Raw genomic sequence first — 17,128 nt, 5'->3', positions numbered from 1 at the left:
TTCCTTACAGCTTACTTACAAAAGTTAGGCAGGTTTCATTTCGAAATTCAAAGCGTAATGGTCATAACTGGAACATATTTTTTGTCCATACACTGTAATGGAGGAGGCGGAGTCACGTATCGCGTCATCACGCCTCCTACGTAATCACGTGAACTAAAAACAAGGCTTTCTCAGGCTTAAAAGCTCACCTTTTATCAAACGCGGGAAGAAAGGTAACTGACGTTGTTCACTGTCTTTTAATACTGTGTAACCATACATATTAACACATGTCCAATTAAACGTGTGCATTTACGGGCTGATTTCTCAGGCTTAAAAGCTCGCCTTTTACTAAAAAGGTAAATGCAAAACTATTTTCAATCAGTTTATTGAAACGCTCCCGTTAAGGATTGCAATAACATATTCGCGAGATAAAAGAACGAAGTAGGGGGAAATGGAGGAACAGCCGCAAACAGCGAAGAGCAAAAAATTAATTAAACAATTGAGAACGGAGCGAGTTAAGCATACAAGCATGTTCATAAGGGAAACAAAGCACGGTGTAAAACGTAAGTTTAAATTAAGTTTATAGAAACGCTCCCACTGCGGATTGCAATAACATATTCGCGAGATAAAAGTTTAATGAGAAGACACGAGGTATAAACGAACCACACGCCGTGGCGCAACGTTAGGGGCAACAGTTTCAACCATTCTATGATCTGCTTCTCGCAACTGAAAGACGGCACATGGTGGATGTTAGCCGACTTGCTGACCGCAACGTTAGGGGCTTCAACTATGGCGCTGACGCCACAATCTCAGTGCCAACACTTTGCAGACTGTACTTAAAAGACACGCCCTCCTCACTGGACAGTTAAAAACACCAATCAAACTAACGATGACATCAAGTATTACCCAATCAAAAGTAGGAAAGGAGGCATCTTCATAAAATGCGTGTGGGATGATTTGCATGAGACGCTGCTTTAAAAAAAAAATTATAAAAAAAATACGGGATAAATCCCATCCAGTATTGATTCAAAACGGGACGCGCAATTTCATTCTCAAACGCGGCACGATTCCGTATTTTTAAAGGACGGGTGGCAACCCTACAGTGCCAGGTAACCACCCATACAATCACATTGTGATTCAGACTAGGAATGCAATGAATGTAATTACCCCGATCTACATACAAGGCGAAAGTCTTGCAACATTCAAACATGATGGTTTGGGATAAGTACACCATACAACATAAAAGAGCTTATGAAGCCTTGAACCGAAAAAAGCAAGATCTCAGAGATCGTAAAAAAAAAAATAGGAGGTAATGTCGTTTTACTCGCTGTAGATTTTAGTCAAACATTACCAGTTATTCCACGAGGGAGACCAGCAGATGAACTCAACGCGTGTTTAAAATCCATGCTTCTCCACGCTCGGTTATATGTCGCGTGTTCTCGGGTAGGTGCACCAAAAAATGTATACATTTAAGCATGTAATGGGCAAACAAAAAATGAGGTATACCCGAAGGCACTGCAGTTAGTACTTAATGTAACTTTACTTCTTAAATGTTAATGTTTTACTTTTTAATAATTTATACGCTTCTTATATGTTGTTCAAATTCTTTTATCAAAATACCACTGACAGCGCAATGCACGATAACATGGAGTGAATACACCATACGCATCCGCCCACGGCTGCCCTGCTGTGCGCAGATAGGAGTTGATTCTACAATAAAATAAAATAAAGATAAAAAGAGTAAAACAATCATCACCCATAAAGCGTGTGTGTGTGTATATATGTGTATATATATATGTTGATATGTGGATGTGTATATGTATATATATATATATATATATATATAAATATATGTAGATATGTATATATATGTGTATATGTATATGTATATATATATGTTTATATGTGTGTGTATTTTATATATATATAAAACACAGCAACACTCATAACAATGACAACACAATTACATTGACAATCATGTTACGTTATTTTTAAAATGTTTCCTTTTTTTTCATAACCTCTTTAACACACTACTTCTCGCTGCGAAGCGCGGGTATTTTGCTAGTATTATATATATACACATACATATATATATATATATATATATATATATATATATATATATATATATATATACATACATATATATATAGAGAGAGAGAGAGAGAGAGAGAGAGAGAGAGAGAGAGATATAGATATATAAATATATAGATATAGATATATATGTATGTATATATATATATATATATGTAGAGATGTATATAATGTATATGTATATATGTGTCTGTATGTGTATATATGTGTATGTATGTATGTGCGTATATGTATGTGTATATATATGTTGATATGTGTGTGTGTATATATATATATATATATATATATATATATATATATATATATATATATATATATATATTATATATATATATATATATATATATATATATATATATATATATGTTGATATGTGTATATATATATATATATATGTTGATATGTGTATATATATATATATATATATATATGTATATATATATGTGGATGTGTATATGTGTATATATATATATATATATATATATATATACATATATATATGTATATATATGTAGATATGTGTATATGTAGATATGTATATATGTTTATGTATATATATGTTTACATACCCTCTTTAACACACTACTTCTCCGCTGCGAAGCGCGGGTATTTTGCTAGTATATATATTATATATATATATATATATATATATATATATATATATATATATATATATATATATATATATATATATAAAAATACACATATACACACATTGTAATAAAAGCACAGACAAGTATAAAGGTTTGGGGGTGTTTAGGCCCCATATATTGTAAAGCAAAACAAAAACAGAGGCTGTGTTTTCTACCCAAGTACAATAGACATCAAAAGAAAGGAGGTCGGACAACCTGAATTGTGTGGGTGGTTACCTACCAGGTAACGCTTGTGGTTGGTCTGCCATAATTCAGGTCGTGAGGGCAAAACTGTGCTGTAGAGAGAACAGAAAGCAACCACTGAGGGAAACACGGATTGGGATGGTGAAAGTAGCCAATCCAATATTCAATTCCATTATTCATTTCTCCTTGCTGCTGATTGATTGCTTCCATGTGACGCATCTCCAGGTGAGTGGGGTTTACCACCGCGGTTTGGGATAGTGAAAGTAGCCAGTCTGAGAGTGTTATTCATTTCTTCTTGCTAATGATTGATGTGTAAGAAGCTGTTGTAAAGACACTGGTGGCTCCCACAAAGTTGGTAAAGCTACTTTACCGTAGTGGCAGCACCTTGAGTACTTGTTGGATGTATTAAGCTCAGCAGGCCAGTATAGTGTATGACGTGGAAGAGGATGAATAGGAATCGAGAAATGCCGTGTCGGCTGCGTGTGGGCGGGACAGGTTTTTGAAGTGGAAGCAGGACGAACCAGAAGAGAAATATATATATAAGAGATTACCCATACAGAGTGGAATCCATACAATTATACACTAACAGCATACTGATGATGTGTACTTTTTTCCTAGTCTGGTCAGTCATCATTTTCAAGTCACCTCTGCATCCAACCATTCCACCCAACGTTTATTATGTTTAACCTTACAAATGAGTACAAGTATGGGGCATGTGGGCAATTCTATTGTGTATTATATTGTCATTTGTTGCAGTTGCATATAATACTGCAGTTATATCATATGTTATGCTGTACTGCCTGCTGTGTATTACTAGTGATATATCTACAGCATAACTGTAACATCGAGACAAATTCCTAGCAATTATACTGTCTGCCAGCTTCATACGAAACATAAGATATTTGACAAATGAGAGGAGACCATTCAGTGCATCAAGCCCGTTTGTGTAACTAGTAGTTAAGCTGTCCCAATATCTGATCCAGAATCTTCTTAAAAGTTTGTCAAGGTTTCTGGTTCGACTCCATGTCTCTGTAGCTTGTTCCAGAGTCCCACAACTCTTTGTATAAAGAAGGGCTTTCTGGCTTCAGTCCTAAATACACATTCCCGTAATTTCCAACGGATGTCCTCAAGTTTGTGGTCAACCTATAAGCTGAAAGAATGTTGCTAGATCTACTTTATCAAAGCCTTTGAGGATTTTTAAATACCTGGATTAGGGTCTCCCAGCATTCTCCACTGCTTGAGACTAAACAGATTTAATTCTTTGAGTCTGTCACAGTGGGACATGTCCTTAAATCCTGGGGAGCACTTGGTTGCTCTCCTCTGCGGAGCTTCAAGTGCTGCTATGTCTTTCTTGTAGTGTGGTGATCAGAACTGCATACAATTCTCCAGATGTGGTCTTGGTAATGCTGTTATATAGATTGACCATAATGTCTCTTGACATAAGTTCAACAGTTTTAATGATATAATCTAACATTTTATTTATCTTTTTAATTGTTTCAGTAGATTGCTTAGTTGATGATGATTTTGTGTCAATTCTTTAAAGTGGTTGCTTCCTGCATGGCAGTGTCCTCCATCTTCTATTAATAATTGATGTTCCTTTTGCCCATGTGTAGCACTTTTCTACATTAAACTGCACTTTCCAAGTGTTCACCGAGTTCTGAAGGTTGTCCATGTCTTTTTGATTTCTTTTTGCTCCCTTCTCAGTGTTTGCCATCCCTCCAATTATAAATCCATCTGTTTACGAACTATACTAGAATCAATGTCATTAATATAAATCAGAAAAAGTAAGGAGCCAAAGATGGACCTCTGAGGGACTCCATTGACGATTTCACTCTATGCGGCATGTTCTCCCCTTACCTGTACTCTTTGTGTCGTGCCAGTTAACCAACTAGGGGTCCAGATTTGAACGTTATCTCTGATGCCTACAGCTTCTAGTTTCACAATCAATCTATGGTGTGGGACTATATGTGAGGCTTTTTGAAAGTCTAGGTAAATTATTTTGTATGCATTGTTTTTGTCAACTATTCCAGTTGCTTATTCACAAAAATCTAAAATCATAATAGCAGTAAGATATTATGAAGAAATGAGAAACCTTCACCTACCAAAGACCTTCAATGATGCCAGCACAAAGCAATGCACTTCCCAGACCTTGAACCAAATTCAGCAGCGACAGGACTGCAGCGTACACATAGAAACTCTTGCGGGCTGTGGGACATGAAGAGCAGATCATCAGGCTGGCATCCTGCTTCACATGAGGAGCATCACTACCACATTACAAATTTGTTTGCACAAAAGTTGTTTCAGTTGTGCACTTTGATCCTTAAGAATGCCTTCAGCCTAATAAATTCAAAGTGTGTGAGCAGAACTTACCTCTCTGTTGCTTTCAAGACAGAAAAAGCAGTAGACATTTGGCCTAAAACAGGAACTATCATTGTCTTACTCATTAACTAACTGACCTAATTCACACAGTTCAGTTTTACTAGTGATACTCACTTGCACGGCACTTTATCAGAGACAAGACACAGGCCGCGCTGTTAGTTAGACTGTCTGATGCATTTTGCATTTGACTAAAGTACTCTAAGTGGCAAGTCCCTACTAACCAAGTGGTATTGGTTAGTTGGGGGGAACAATCAAAAATACATTTGAATCCAACTGATAGCTTGAAAAGTCAGCACTTTGTCATTTCCATCCGATATTTAGTGCTGCCACAACATTTTGTTCAACAGCAAAATACATGGAGTAGGCCACTCTATGCAACTCCATATCATGAATTAAGGAAACCACAGTTACTCACTCAAATTATAAACTTTACATTGTTGCTTTAAAATGTAGGGCTGCTTTGTGACACACTGATTAATGCCATTACCTCAGAGCTTCAAAGTCCGGAGTCTGAATCCCACCTGGGCACAGCCTATGTGGATTTAATATATACTTCTTATGAATTTATGGGTACATTTAAAAAAAAAAATGTGTGATAACTGACAACTCAGTACTGGTCCATAACTTGTATTAGAAAATGGACGCACAATAAAAATAAAAAAAACAATTAAAATTAACTTGTTGCTAAAAATCATACAAAGTGTATATCAAATAAAAATGACAGCATTGCAAGAGAAAACATTTGATTCTCTTCTAATGATCAGTTTGAAAACTACTATCCTGTTGTTTTTTGCCCCAGAGTTCCTTCAGTATTGATGTTATAATTATGAAATTCCTTCAGTGACATAAAACAAATAGTGGTTACAGATTGACTAATTTACATTGTTCATTTTTGAAGAATTTCCGTGGCTAAATTTTTAGAAAGCAAACAGATAACAAAGTATTGTTCTTTTTTTCCTCCACTTAAGAGAGTTTCAAACATTCATGGGCTAACTAAACTGAGTTCTACTGGGTGACATATACAATGGACCTCAAGGATATGTGAGACTGTGTGATTTATTCAAGCCAGGAATCCATACAATCGTCTAGCCATCCTACAGGGTGGGCTCCTTCATACCACACAAGTCAAAGCCTGCTCCATGTTGTCTATCTAACACATATACAAGAGACAAATGAACACAAGTAGTGGCCACTGCTACCTTTAGCTTAATCGTTATAAACGGCCTAGGACAACCAAACCATGAGGTGTAGATTAGTCACAATGGTGCATTTACACCAACTGCCACTTAGTGCCCTAAACACAGTGCTGTTAGTAGTATTAAAAACAATAAATTATTCGTGAAAAGCTGGATATAAAGAGGCATTAGGTGGTTCCAATACAACTTGTAATGCAAAGCTAAATATTTTCCTGCTGATTAAGCACAGACAGCTAAAAAGAGTTTGTAGTCTGTAAAATCATATTCAACTTACATGGAAGAGAGATTCGATCTTTTAGAGGAGTTTTTGGCAATATTACAATCAGTGAATAGACCTGTAAGAAGAAGGCATAATTAGACCATAAGACACATGATGAACTTTTGAATATATTAAACATGCTGAGTTAATAAAAATTAAATATATACTGTACTTGTTAATTTATATTTTACAAATACTAAATGAACATAAGCACACACTCACATTTTATGTACTATATAAATATAAATACTATACACATGTTAAATCCTGTTATAGTGAATACTGAAGTAACAAAAATTTTCAGAATAACAAATGCTTTTTATGCGCCCGGACACATGTTCATAGAACTTCATGTTAAAAGAATCTCGTTTAACGAAATGTAAATCTCAGCATAACAAACGTTTTTTTGACCAAAAATAGCCACCGAAGATAATAATGAGATACAAAAAATACTTTTTGCCACTCCTACACTTTTCACACCGAGTCTAGGGAACCCTGCAACAGGTTGTCTCATAGAAAGAGATAGTCTGTTGCGAAATTTCCAGTCTGGGGCAGGCTCGGCGAGCATGTAGGTGCGACATCATATACACAGCCGAACTCTGAGTCAGTGCCCCACCGAGCGTTTGCATGGGTAGTTGTGTTGTGTGCGGATAATATATTGTTCAAGTTTCACAGCACTTCTCAAATTTTTCTTTGAGATGAACAAGAAAAAAGTGAGAAACTGCACCAGTTTAACACGAATAGAAAATTAATTAACAATCATGGAAAAAGTTGATTACTAAATGAAGAAAAATGACATGGCGAAAGTATTTTGGAGTCACGCCTTCATCTTTATCTAATGTCTCATTTTCATTCTGTGTTCATACCTGTATTTTTAATGTAAAAAGTTACATCTAACGTCTCATTTTCATACCTGTATTTCTATAAAAAAGTTACATCTAATGTCTTATTTTCAAATAAAACATTTTTTTGCAGTTTTAGAGCACTGTTTTTTATACAGGTACTGTCAAGCTTGTGTCACTTAGTTGCACGAGAGACAGGATGATGAGCTTCAGGTTTTAAAAGAAAATACAGGTACTTTATTCCTGTATAGAGAAGGCAGGAACAGTCTCACACACTTCATTCAGAATAGGAACTGTTAGAAGCCATGGTATGGGTGATCGTCCTACTTAAATTCCCATTTTCAGATTAGAAGAACACCAGTGGTTTGGAATCACCACTGAGGTAGATGCAGTCTGGAGAAGACAGATCAGGACAGTGTGAGGAAGAGCAGATCAAAGTCTGGTGTTAAATGTTGAACATTGTGCAACAAGCATGGTACTCAGTAACCCCGATCCTGCAGAGAACAATCAATTGCATTTCCCTTGGGTTTACTGTTTACCAGACCCAGCAGAGCAGCTGCGGAGATGTACTGTCACTGCTGACGTTAGACACGGCCAATTGCCGGGGTCACAGTCACAATACTATATGTATTATAACGAAATTTCTGCTATATTTGTATGGTCCTGTGAGTTTTCATTATAACAGGATTCCACCTGTATATATACACACACACATTCTTTACATACAGTATATGTAGATTTTAAACAGGAACCCCAATTATTTAAAAAGCCTCCAAAACAGAGTACCAGCAGTTATTTTCTTCCACTTCAGGCATTAGAGAAAACAACCCAAAAAATAAAAATATTCAATTCTTTACATGAGCCGCCTCAATGGGCAGCCAGTAAATGTCATTGCTGTTGGTAATAAGTTAAACTAAAACAAGATCTGTTAAAACTTTACTTTCTGCTAATGGCTATGGAGGAATAAACAGCTAGAACATACAGCATACACCAAACCACAAAAAGAAATACATGAGTGAATGACATATTTGGTACACTTTATTAATCCAAAAGGGGAAATTGTCTTTTCCACGTGACCTTTGGAAGTCAGAGCGCAGGGTCAGCCATTGTACAGCACCCCCGGAGGAATTTTAAGGTTAAGAGCCTTGATCGAGGGCCCAGTTTAAACAAATGAAAATCTAACAATGATAATAATATATACTCAAACTTCACATTATTCTTACTGGTTACCCATTTAAATTTCAAAAGAACACACTTTCCTGTTACATAAAGGCCAAGTCAATATGAACAGCAGAAATTGATCTAATGAGGAATGTTTTACTCTTGGACAAGTGTGTATAGCATAATGAAGAGTAAACAGCTCCAGTGACCTCATCTATACTAATAAAAGGCAAAGCCCTCACTGACTGACTGACTCATCACTAATTCTCCAACTTCCCGTGTAGGTAGAAGGCTGAAATTTGGCAGGCTCATTCTTACAGCTTACTTACAAAAGTTAGGCAGGTTTCATTTCGAAATTCTACGCGTAATGGTCATAACTGGAACCAGTTTTTTGTCCATATACTCTAATGGAGAGGCGGAGTCACGTATCGCGTTCATCACGTATTATGCCTCCTACGTAATCACGTGAAGTGAAAACAAGGAAGAGATTTACAGCACGAGTCAAACGTGGGAACGAAGGTAAATGACATTAATTGTTGAGTGTCTTTTAATACTGTGTAATTGTTGAGTGTCTTTAATACTTTGTAAGCATACATATTAACAGATGTGCAATTAAACGTGTGCATTTACGGGGTGATTTCTCAGGCTTAAAGCTCGAAGTGATCACTCGAGTGAAGGCAGCTTCACAAAAAAAAACAGATCCTTAACAAACTGTTATTGGTATATTTTCCCTCAATTTTTAAAAGGTTTTCTTCTTAATAAAAATTTAAAAGCAGAACTTCGCTGGTACGAACTGCGGGGATTTGAGCGACTGACACATACAGACATATTCATGAGTGCAGGTACTTTCGGAAAGAAAGCACAGTGTAAACCTAAAGTTTAAATTAAGTTCATAGACCTACAAAAGGTTGCCATTGGATTTGGGGAAAGATTGCTTTTCTCCTGTACACCTATACGTTGCATTCTCAACAGTGTGCTTGCACAGCTTGGTCATATTACAACCGGAGTGCTGAACTGACGTGGTATACAAACAGAACTATAACAATCGTAATAGACGAACAAAAAAACAGCGGACAACCTGTGGATTAAATAAAAAGGCTGCTTCCGTTGGCGATGCAACGAAAAAGGAAGACCTTATATGGCGTTCGTTTATAAAACAGCGGAGAGGCTGTGTGAAGTCAGCTTCACAAAAAAAACAGATCCTTAACAAATTGTTATTGGTAGATTTTCCCTCAATTTAAAAATGTTTTCTTTCTTCTTAATAAAATTTAAAAGCAGTACTTCGCCGCTGCACAGCACGGGGAGATAGATAGATAGATAGATAGATAGATAGATAGATAGATAGATAGATAGATAGATAGATAGATAGATAGATAGATAGATAGATAGATAGATAGATAGATAGATAGATAGATAGATAGATAGATAGATAGATAGATAGATAGATAGATAGATAGATAGATAGATTAGATAGATAGATAGATAGATAGATAGATAGATACTTTAATTAATCCCAAGGGAAATTCACATACTCCAGATAGCCAATACTGACGTAACGATATTTTAAGAACAACAAATACCGTGACATCAAGTTAAACGGATTCTATTTAACAAAATTTAAATTTCAGTGTAACAAACATTTTTTTCGACCAAAAATGAGATGCAAAAAATACTTAATACTGCGCCTACTCTTTCAACAAATCTCAGGAAACCTGAAACAAGCTGTCTATTTTTTGTTAGACCAAAAGAAAGTGAAAGTCTGCTGTGAAACTTCTAGTCTCGGGAGTCTCAGTGAGACTTAGCGTGACAGTAGGCGAGACATCATACACACCGCCAAATTCTGAGTCAGTGCTCCACCTAGAGTCCGGGTGGGTAGTTGTGTTTTGTGCAGATACTATACTGTTCGAGTTTCATAGTGCTTCTCAAAGTTTTCTTTGCAATGAACATAAAAAGTGAGAAACTGTGTCAGTTTATGCTGAAAGAAAAATTAACAATCATGGAAAAAGTTGATTCTGGAATGAAGAAAAATGACATGGCGAACATTCGGAATCGCGCCTCCAACTCTGTCAACAATTCTGAAAGATCGAAAAAAAAATAGAAGACAAAGATCGGGGTTTGGGACCTGAACAAAAAAAAATTACAAATGCATTTGTATATCTATAAAAAAAAGTTACACCTAACGTGTCATTTTCATTTGGTATTCATATCTGTTATACAGGTACTGTCAAGCTTGGGTCACAGAGTGTGTTGCACAAGAGACAGAAAGGGGAGTGCAGGCTGGGCGTTAAATGTTGTAAACATCGTGTGACAAGGATGTTACGTGGTAAGATCCAGGAGAGCAGCTATGCAGCTGTCCTTACCCAGTTGCTGTTAGAAATGGTGAATTGGTGGCAACACTGGTCACAATAGTATATGTATTTTCATTATATTCACTACAACAAAATTTCCGTTAACAAAATATTTTTATAGTACCATGAATTTTGTTACAATAGAATTCAACCTCTATTACTTTTTATTTGATTGACACCTTTATCCAAGGCAACCTTCAACATTTGAAATACATAATTGGTTTAATTCTTTTGTTTTTCGTTAGTGCACAGGCAGGTCAATTGACATACTTATAGTCAACAAGAGTCAGTAGCAGGATTTGAACCTACAACCTCAGGGTAAGAAGTCCAAAGCCATAACCATTACACCACACTACCGGTCAGTAACATTAGACTCTGGCAGAGGCTACAGAAATTCTTAAGGACGGGTGGGCTAATATTTTATGTTGTGGAAAGTTGATAGAAACTTCTTCAGAGGCATACTAACTGTTCTAGCTACCAGAGGGGGGTCAACAAAGTAAAAACTTGAAGGAGAATTGTTAAAAATAATAAAAATATAACTCAAGAAACTGAGATGTAATTTACTAGTATGCTTTTTCTTTTTGAGAAGAATCCTCTGAAGAATGTCTGACTCAGAAATTTCTAATTACTAAGACAGAAAAATCTTAGGCTGTTTAAAAAAGCAAATGACTGATACATGCTTTTCAAGGCACTGTATTTGCCAAATGCAGTTCCACATATGAACTACAAAAAATACATCATATTTTGCAGTGTTCATGTTTCTTTTACTCTTTGATCAGCAAACATTTTCAAAAAAAAACTTCTATTTCATTCAGGCAGACTAACAGGAAAAGGCTGCCAAACTCACCAGAAAGAAAAAACATGAAACTGGCAAGCCAGAAGTGTCTTCCCCCATGGCCTTAGATGTTGAAGTCCTCTGCTGACAGATGTGCAATCAGATAAAGAATCTCCAAAGTCCCCTGCAGGAACAGAACTCAAATGTAAAGTATAAGTATATGGAGTAATCAGGCTGCTATTCAATCTTGTTTTTAGCATTTCCTTATCTCAAACACCATCTGGATGCGTTTTTAAATGTAAGATCAATCTTCTGAAACCGAAAAAAAAATACTTGCTAAAACTCTCTAGTTAACAAAAGGCCTCGTGTACTGTAGCACAGTATGAAAGAAAAATAAAAAATCACTCTAAACAAATTACTGAATATTTGTGAATGAGAAGAAAATATTCAGCAGCAGATGAGTAAGCTCTTTCCAGGCCTCAGAAAGCAATCCATTGTAATACTTTTGAAGCTGAATGATCACCACCTAGTCCTCCACATGCCGCTCTGTTCTATGTGTCTGAGTAACAGTTATAGAAATTCACACAATAGTCTAAACCAGTGGTTTTCAAGTTTCGTTCTGGCAGAGTCCCATGGCTAGAGATTTATATTCCAACCAATTTCACAATGATTGTATGATTTGAACAAAAACTCTTGCACTTTTTGCAGTCACTAACTCTATGCAGTAAATACTGTAGCTCCCCTCCTGTATACGCGGCCTTTTTAAGTAAACTGCTTTGGCGGTTTCATATCTTAGCTTTAATGGAGGGGGTGTGGCTTATTTAAGGGGGTGGTTTACTATGATTCATAAGTATAATGACTTGTCTTTTTGATAATTTAAAATTCTCTCTTTAGATTACATAAGCTACTACTGACAGGGACGTCTTAACGCGTCCCCATGCCTGGGGATCCCACGAGCATATAGGCCCCATGCTAATCTAGTACCATACATACTCACGTATAAGTCGGGTGCCGAAAAAATTGATCATAAAATCAGACCACGACTTATACGGCCCATTCAAAAATGCGACACTTAATTTTTTTTTTACATCTTGTTGATTCCTCCAATCTTGCACCAGTTTCTCAGCACGCATCGAATTTTGTTGCAGCAGCGCAGTTACCAATTGCTTTCAATACTTCAATGATGTTTAATTTAAAACCAGCTTCATATTTTCTTCTGATCGAACGCTCCATCGTAGATAAGGGATGCTCTTACGATAAAGGTGTATGAGGGTATGAAATACAAAACACACAAATCAGTGCAAATGTAGCTTCGGAATAGTTCAGGTATGTTACTGTGTGGTCACGTAGGTACAATACATATAAAAAAAAAGGCAGTGTGCCCTGTGGTTACTCTCTCAGGTGGGCGTTAACATATCATAATCTCTTGGACCAATAGCGTGAGTTTTTCCTATGTCGACCTATACAACCGACATTCTAAAATACCAGAAATTTTATGGTAAAATCAACTCCCGACTTATCCGAGGAGAAACTTATTCACGAGTATATACGGTATGTTGTGACTTGCGCCGAGTGGTGTGAAGGTAGGAGCCCCAATACACTGCTTTTTGCCCGGGGGCCTATAATGCCTGTTAAGACGGCCCTGACTACAGACGATCAATTATGTACATCAAGCCAACATGGACAACAAAACAAAGTTAAAGGAGGTAAACCATTAGCCACAAACCCTGAATCAATATCAGTCAGCAATGTTGATGTCAACAATGCCCCTGGCACTCCCAATGAATTCTGTAAAAACAGAACTTAAACTTTTCATTTTTTTAAGTAGAGGTGTTGGGAGTTTATTCTCTCTGATAGCTGGCCATGTATAAAAACTGGTAATGATAAATAAATAAATGCCAAAAATATCTTAAGTGTGCAGAGTTGTGAAGATGAAGGAAATGGCAACACATGATAGCACTCCCAAATGTAGTAGTAAAGAAATTGCATTAACACGGTGTATATAACACACTCTTTCTCAACTAGCCTTAAAAGATGTGTATTCTTTGCAAACGTTATCCAGATTGGAGTGTCTGATTCATGTTTACTACTATCTACATATTCACTGCATTCATTTCTGCATGTTGCGTAGCTTTATGCTACATGCTGCTTTGAGTATACATGCAAGATTTAAATTTGTGTCATCCAATTAGCCCTACATAGAGTTATGGGCACACATATCCAGGGAGTGTCTCACAGGCTCAAATCAAGTAAGAACTATGGGGATTGTTGTGACACTGGAGCTAACAACATTCCCTTCTTTGAATTTACGGCGGGACAAGGAAAACTGGGTAACATTTTCCCTTCCATATTGCAAGTCCTGCCTTTTCGACTTCGTCAAATATTTAAGAAAAAAACAAAGTTGGCGTTCATTAAGGAATCTACCACCGACATCCTCGGAAGCACTCACATTGGGCTGGGGAAACGAAGATTTTGACTTTACTTTGATTCTCAAACAACTGTGTCCCAGCATGGACCCCAACACTTTAACTGTGTCACCCCATTTTATTTTGCAATAGAGTAAATTTAAAAATAGGAATTCATTTCTGATCGAGAGACGAGCGGTTTATGAAAATTTCCAATATCATGGAATACATTTTCTCACCCTCACCAACAACTTTCTTGAAGACCCCATTAAAAGACTGCAGGGAAAAAACCCTGAGATGGAAGTCTATACTCTAACCCTACATTGAATCACTTCAGTGTCTGGGATGAAGGGGTAGTCTTAAGGAATTTGTCCTTTACCACTGTTTCAGAAACGTCAAAGCAATGCTGAGATGGATGGATTTTTGCAACAGACGGGGGGTTTAGTAAGTTGCAGATATTATAGGACAGTGACTTTTTGTTTGGAAGTATTATGAGGAATGGGGGGAATTACACCTAAATATAAATATTTGTTCCATTAATACAATTAAGGTCCTACATCAAATTGTCCATTTTTCTAGGTTACTTGTCTTTATGGGGGGCTGAATTTATTCTTCCAATGTAAATTTATTTAAATCATTACATAATTGTTCACAAATGCACTAACTGGATGTAAGGCCTGATGATACATAGGCTAAGCGCTTGAAAACATACGCTTCGCTTAGTGCACTGAGTCATCTTCTCTTACCTGTGTAATAGAATACGCCAGAGCCAACACTGCAGTGATTGCCAGAACTCGCTTTATGCTGGATTTGCTTTCAAGGTGACCTGCCAAAGAAACAGTAGCCTTTGTGAGATCATAAACTGGCAGATGCTTTGACTCTTAAAACTCATCAACCTTTGGCTGTTGTGGACATATTGCTAGGTAATGAGCAGCCCTTTATTCACACTAGAAAAGAAGAGCAAAACTCAACAAACTTTACACAACTGAATACAGCCAATCCACCCACCACACATCAGTATGTTAAAAAGACACACCGGTCAAGTTAGAAAACATGCTTCAGCTGCACAAATTGAACCCACAAACAAACATTTAGGCCAACAGAAAAGTTTGGTAAGCCTTGATCTTCCCCTTCTCATTTTTACTGCAGCAATCAATGTATGAAACCTTAAAACTGTCATGAAACACTTATATTAGGGCTTCAGTGTCCCACTTACCAAAAGCAAAGTCCCAAGATAATCACGCTGAGCTCAATTGCCAGCAAGAAGAAACGTGTGATTATTCCCAAAGAATCTGTAAAAACAGTTAGAGCAGTGAATACATGCTGATAGGCTGACCAGGCAGTTTTCTAATATTTCCTTGATGTAGATATAGCACTCACCTTATCAATTATAGTAGCAGCACTTGAGATGCACTAACTGTCATGGAGACTGACGGCCCTTGTAATCCCAACAGCTGCCACAGACAAATACCTACAATAAAAGTAATAGCAACCTTATAAAAAAAAAGGTTGGGGGCAGATCTAGGTTGGCAGTCCACGTCCTGAGGCAACTAGCTGTTGTCTGTAAGTAACACTGTAAGCATAATATTCATTTATTTCCATCTGTATCCATACATTTTCTTACTTACTAAGCCTATAGTGGTGGTCTTGGGAGTAAGGCCACAACCGTCGCTGGGAAGGTCACCAGGGACAACGCATGCAACAACCTAAACTCACTCTGACCATACCACCTGTGCTTCAAAACAGGTCACCCACCTGAATCTAAGCATGTTTGGGTTTCTGCCAGTACTTGGACGGGAGACCAACTGCTGAAAGAAGTGTTAGTGAGGCCAGAAGGCGGTGCTTACCCTGTGGTCTGTGTGTGGATCCCAATGTCACCAGTGCAGTGACACTCTGCTCTAAATATGGGTGACGCCCTTTGGATGAGTTTACTGTGATTTGGTCTGTCGGGAGGAAACCACCCCTTGCCATGTGGTGAAAGGTTGTTGCGCAGGCAGACCTAAATGCTGAGCTATTGTGCACAGCTGGTCTTCTTTTAAAATGACTGAATCTCACAATAATGGTGTTTTTTGGTTCAAAGTTGACATGTACAAACTATATTACAATGTGTGTGTAATCACAAGATGCGGATCAAAACTCAACAACTGTCTTGGCTTGAAAAACTGAAATATTTGGTACGATTTTAAGATTTTTCCTCCATTCCCCACAGACTATAATGTAAAGCGCCAGTGTGGACAACATATATTTTTAAATCCATAGAAAGCGATTAACTTTAGAACACAATTTCTTGAAGAATTTCTGAAGGAAATAACTTCGACTTGAAAAGTACCAAACTTATCCTTTAAGCAGCTTGGATAAAAGACCAGATAAAGGGAACTTTAAGAAGCAAAAAATGTTTGCGAAAACAATACAGTGTTCTGCCTAAAGTGGCTGTCGAAGCACAAGAAAACTTTAGGACCCCCTGATCCAGCACATCAGGTCTGAACAGAATGATACATCTTGCAACCGGGCTCCTGGAGTAAATTTAAAGTATGTTATTTTTTATTGAGAATGTAGGCAGTGTTCAGAAGCCCAATAACAAGGCTAACAGAATGTCAGGTTATATAGCGCCTTGATGTGTGGAGTACAAGTCCAAGGAGATTCTGCTCAACCTTTATAACACACTAGTGAGGCCTCATCTTGAGTACTGGGTGCAGTTTTGGTCTCCAGGCTACAAAAAGGACATAGCAGCACTAGAAAAATGTCCATAGAAGAGCAACTAGGCTGAGTCCAGGCTAACAGGGGGATGAGTTATGAGGAAAAGATTAAAAGAGCTGAGCCTTTACAGTTTAAGCAAAAGAAGTTTAAGAGGTGA

The 17,128-nt window shown here is 37.1% G+C and overlaps 1 protein-coding gene across 1 annotated transcript in view; it reads right to left on the bottom strand.

Moving 5' to 3' along the window:
• tpra1 (transmembrane protein, adipocyte asscociated 1) overlaps window positions 1–17,128 on the bottom strand; it is a 39,904-nt gene that overhangs the window by 15,145 nt on the left and 7,631 nt on the right. Inside the window, 9 exon segments of the mRNA XM_051921305.1 lie at window positions 5,012–5,114; window positions 6,759–6,819; window positions 11,942–11,959; window positions 11,961–12,053; window positions 15,021–15,119; window positions 15,487–15,552; window positions 15,555–15,566; window positions 15,655–15,735; window positions 15,737–15,745. Coding sequence (XP_051777265.1) covers window positions 5,012–5,114; window positions 6,759–6,819; window positions 11,942–11,959; window positions 11,961–12,053; window positions 15,021–15,119; window positions 15,487–15,552; window positions 15,555–15,566; window positions 15,655–15,735; window positions 15,737–15,745 — 542 coding nt within the window.

Source organism: Erpetoichthys calabaricus, chromosome 18, assembly GCF_900747795.2.
Source record: "Erpetoichthys calabaricus chromosome 18, fErpCal1.3, whole genome shotgun sequence".
Lineage (NCBI taxonomy): Eukaryota > Metazoa > Chordata > Cladistia > Polypteriformes > Polypteridae > Erpetoichthys > Erpetoichthys calabaricus.
The sequence above is the reverse complement of the archived record's forward strand: the minus strand, read 5'-3'. Positions and strand labels throughout refer to the sequence as shown.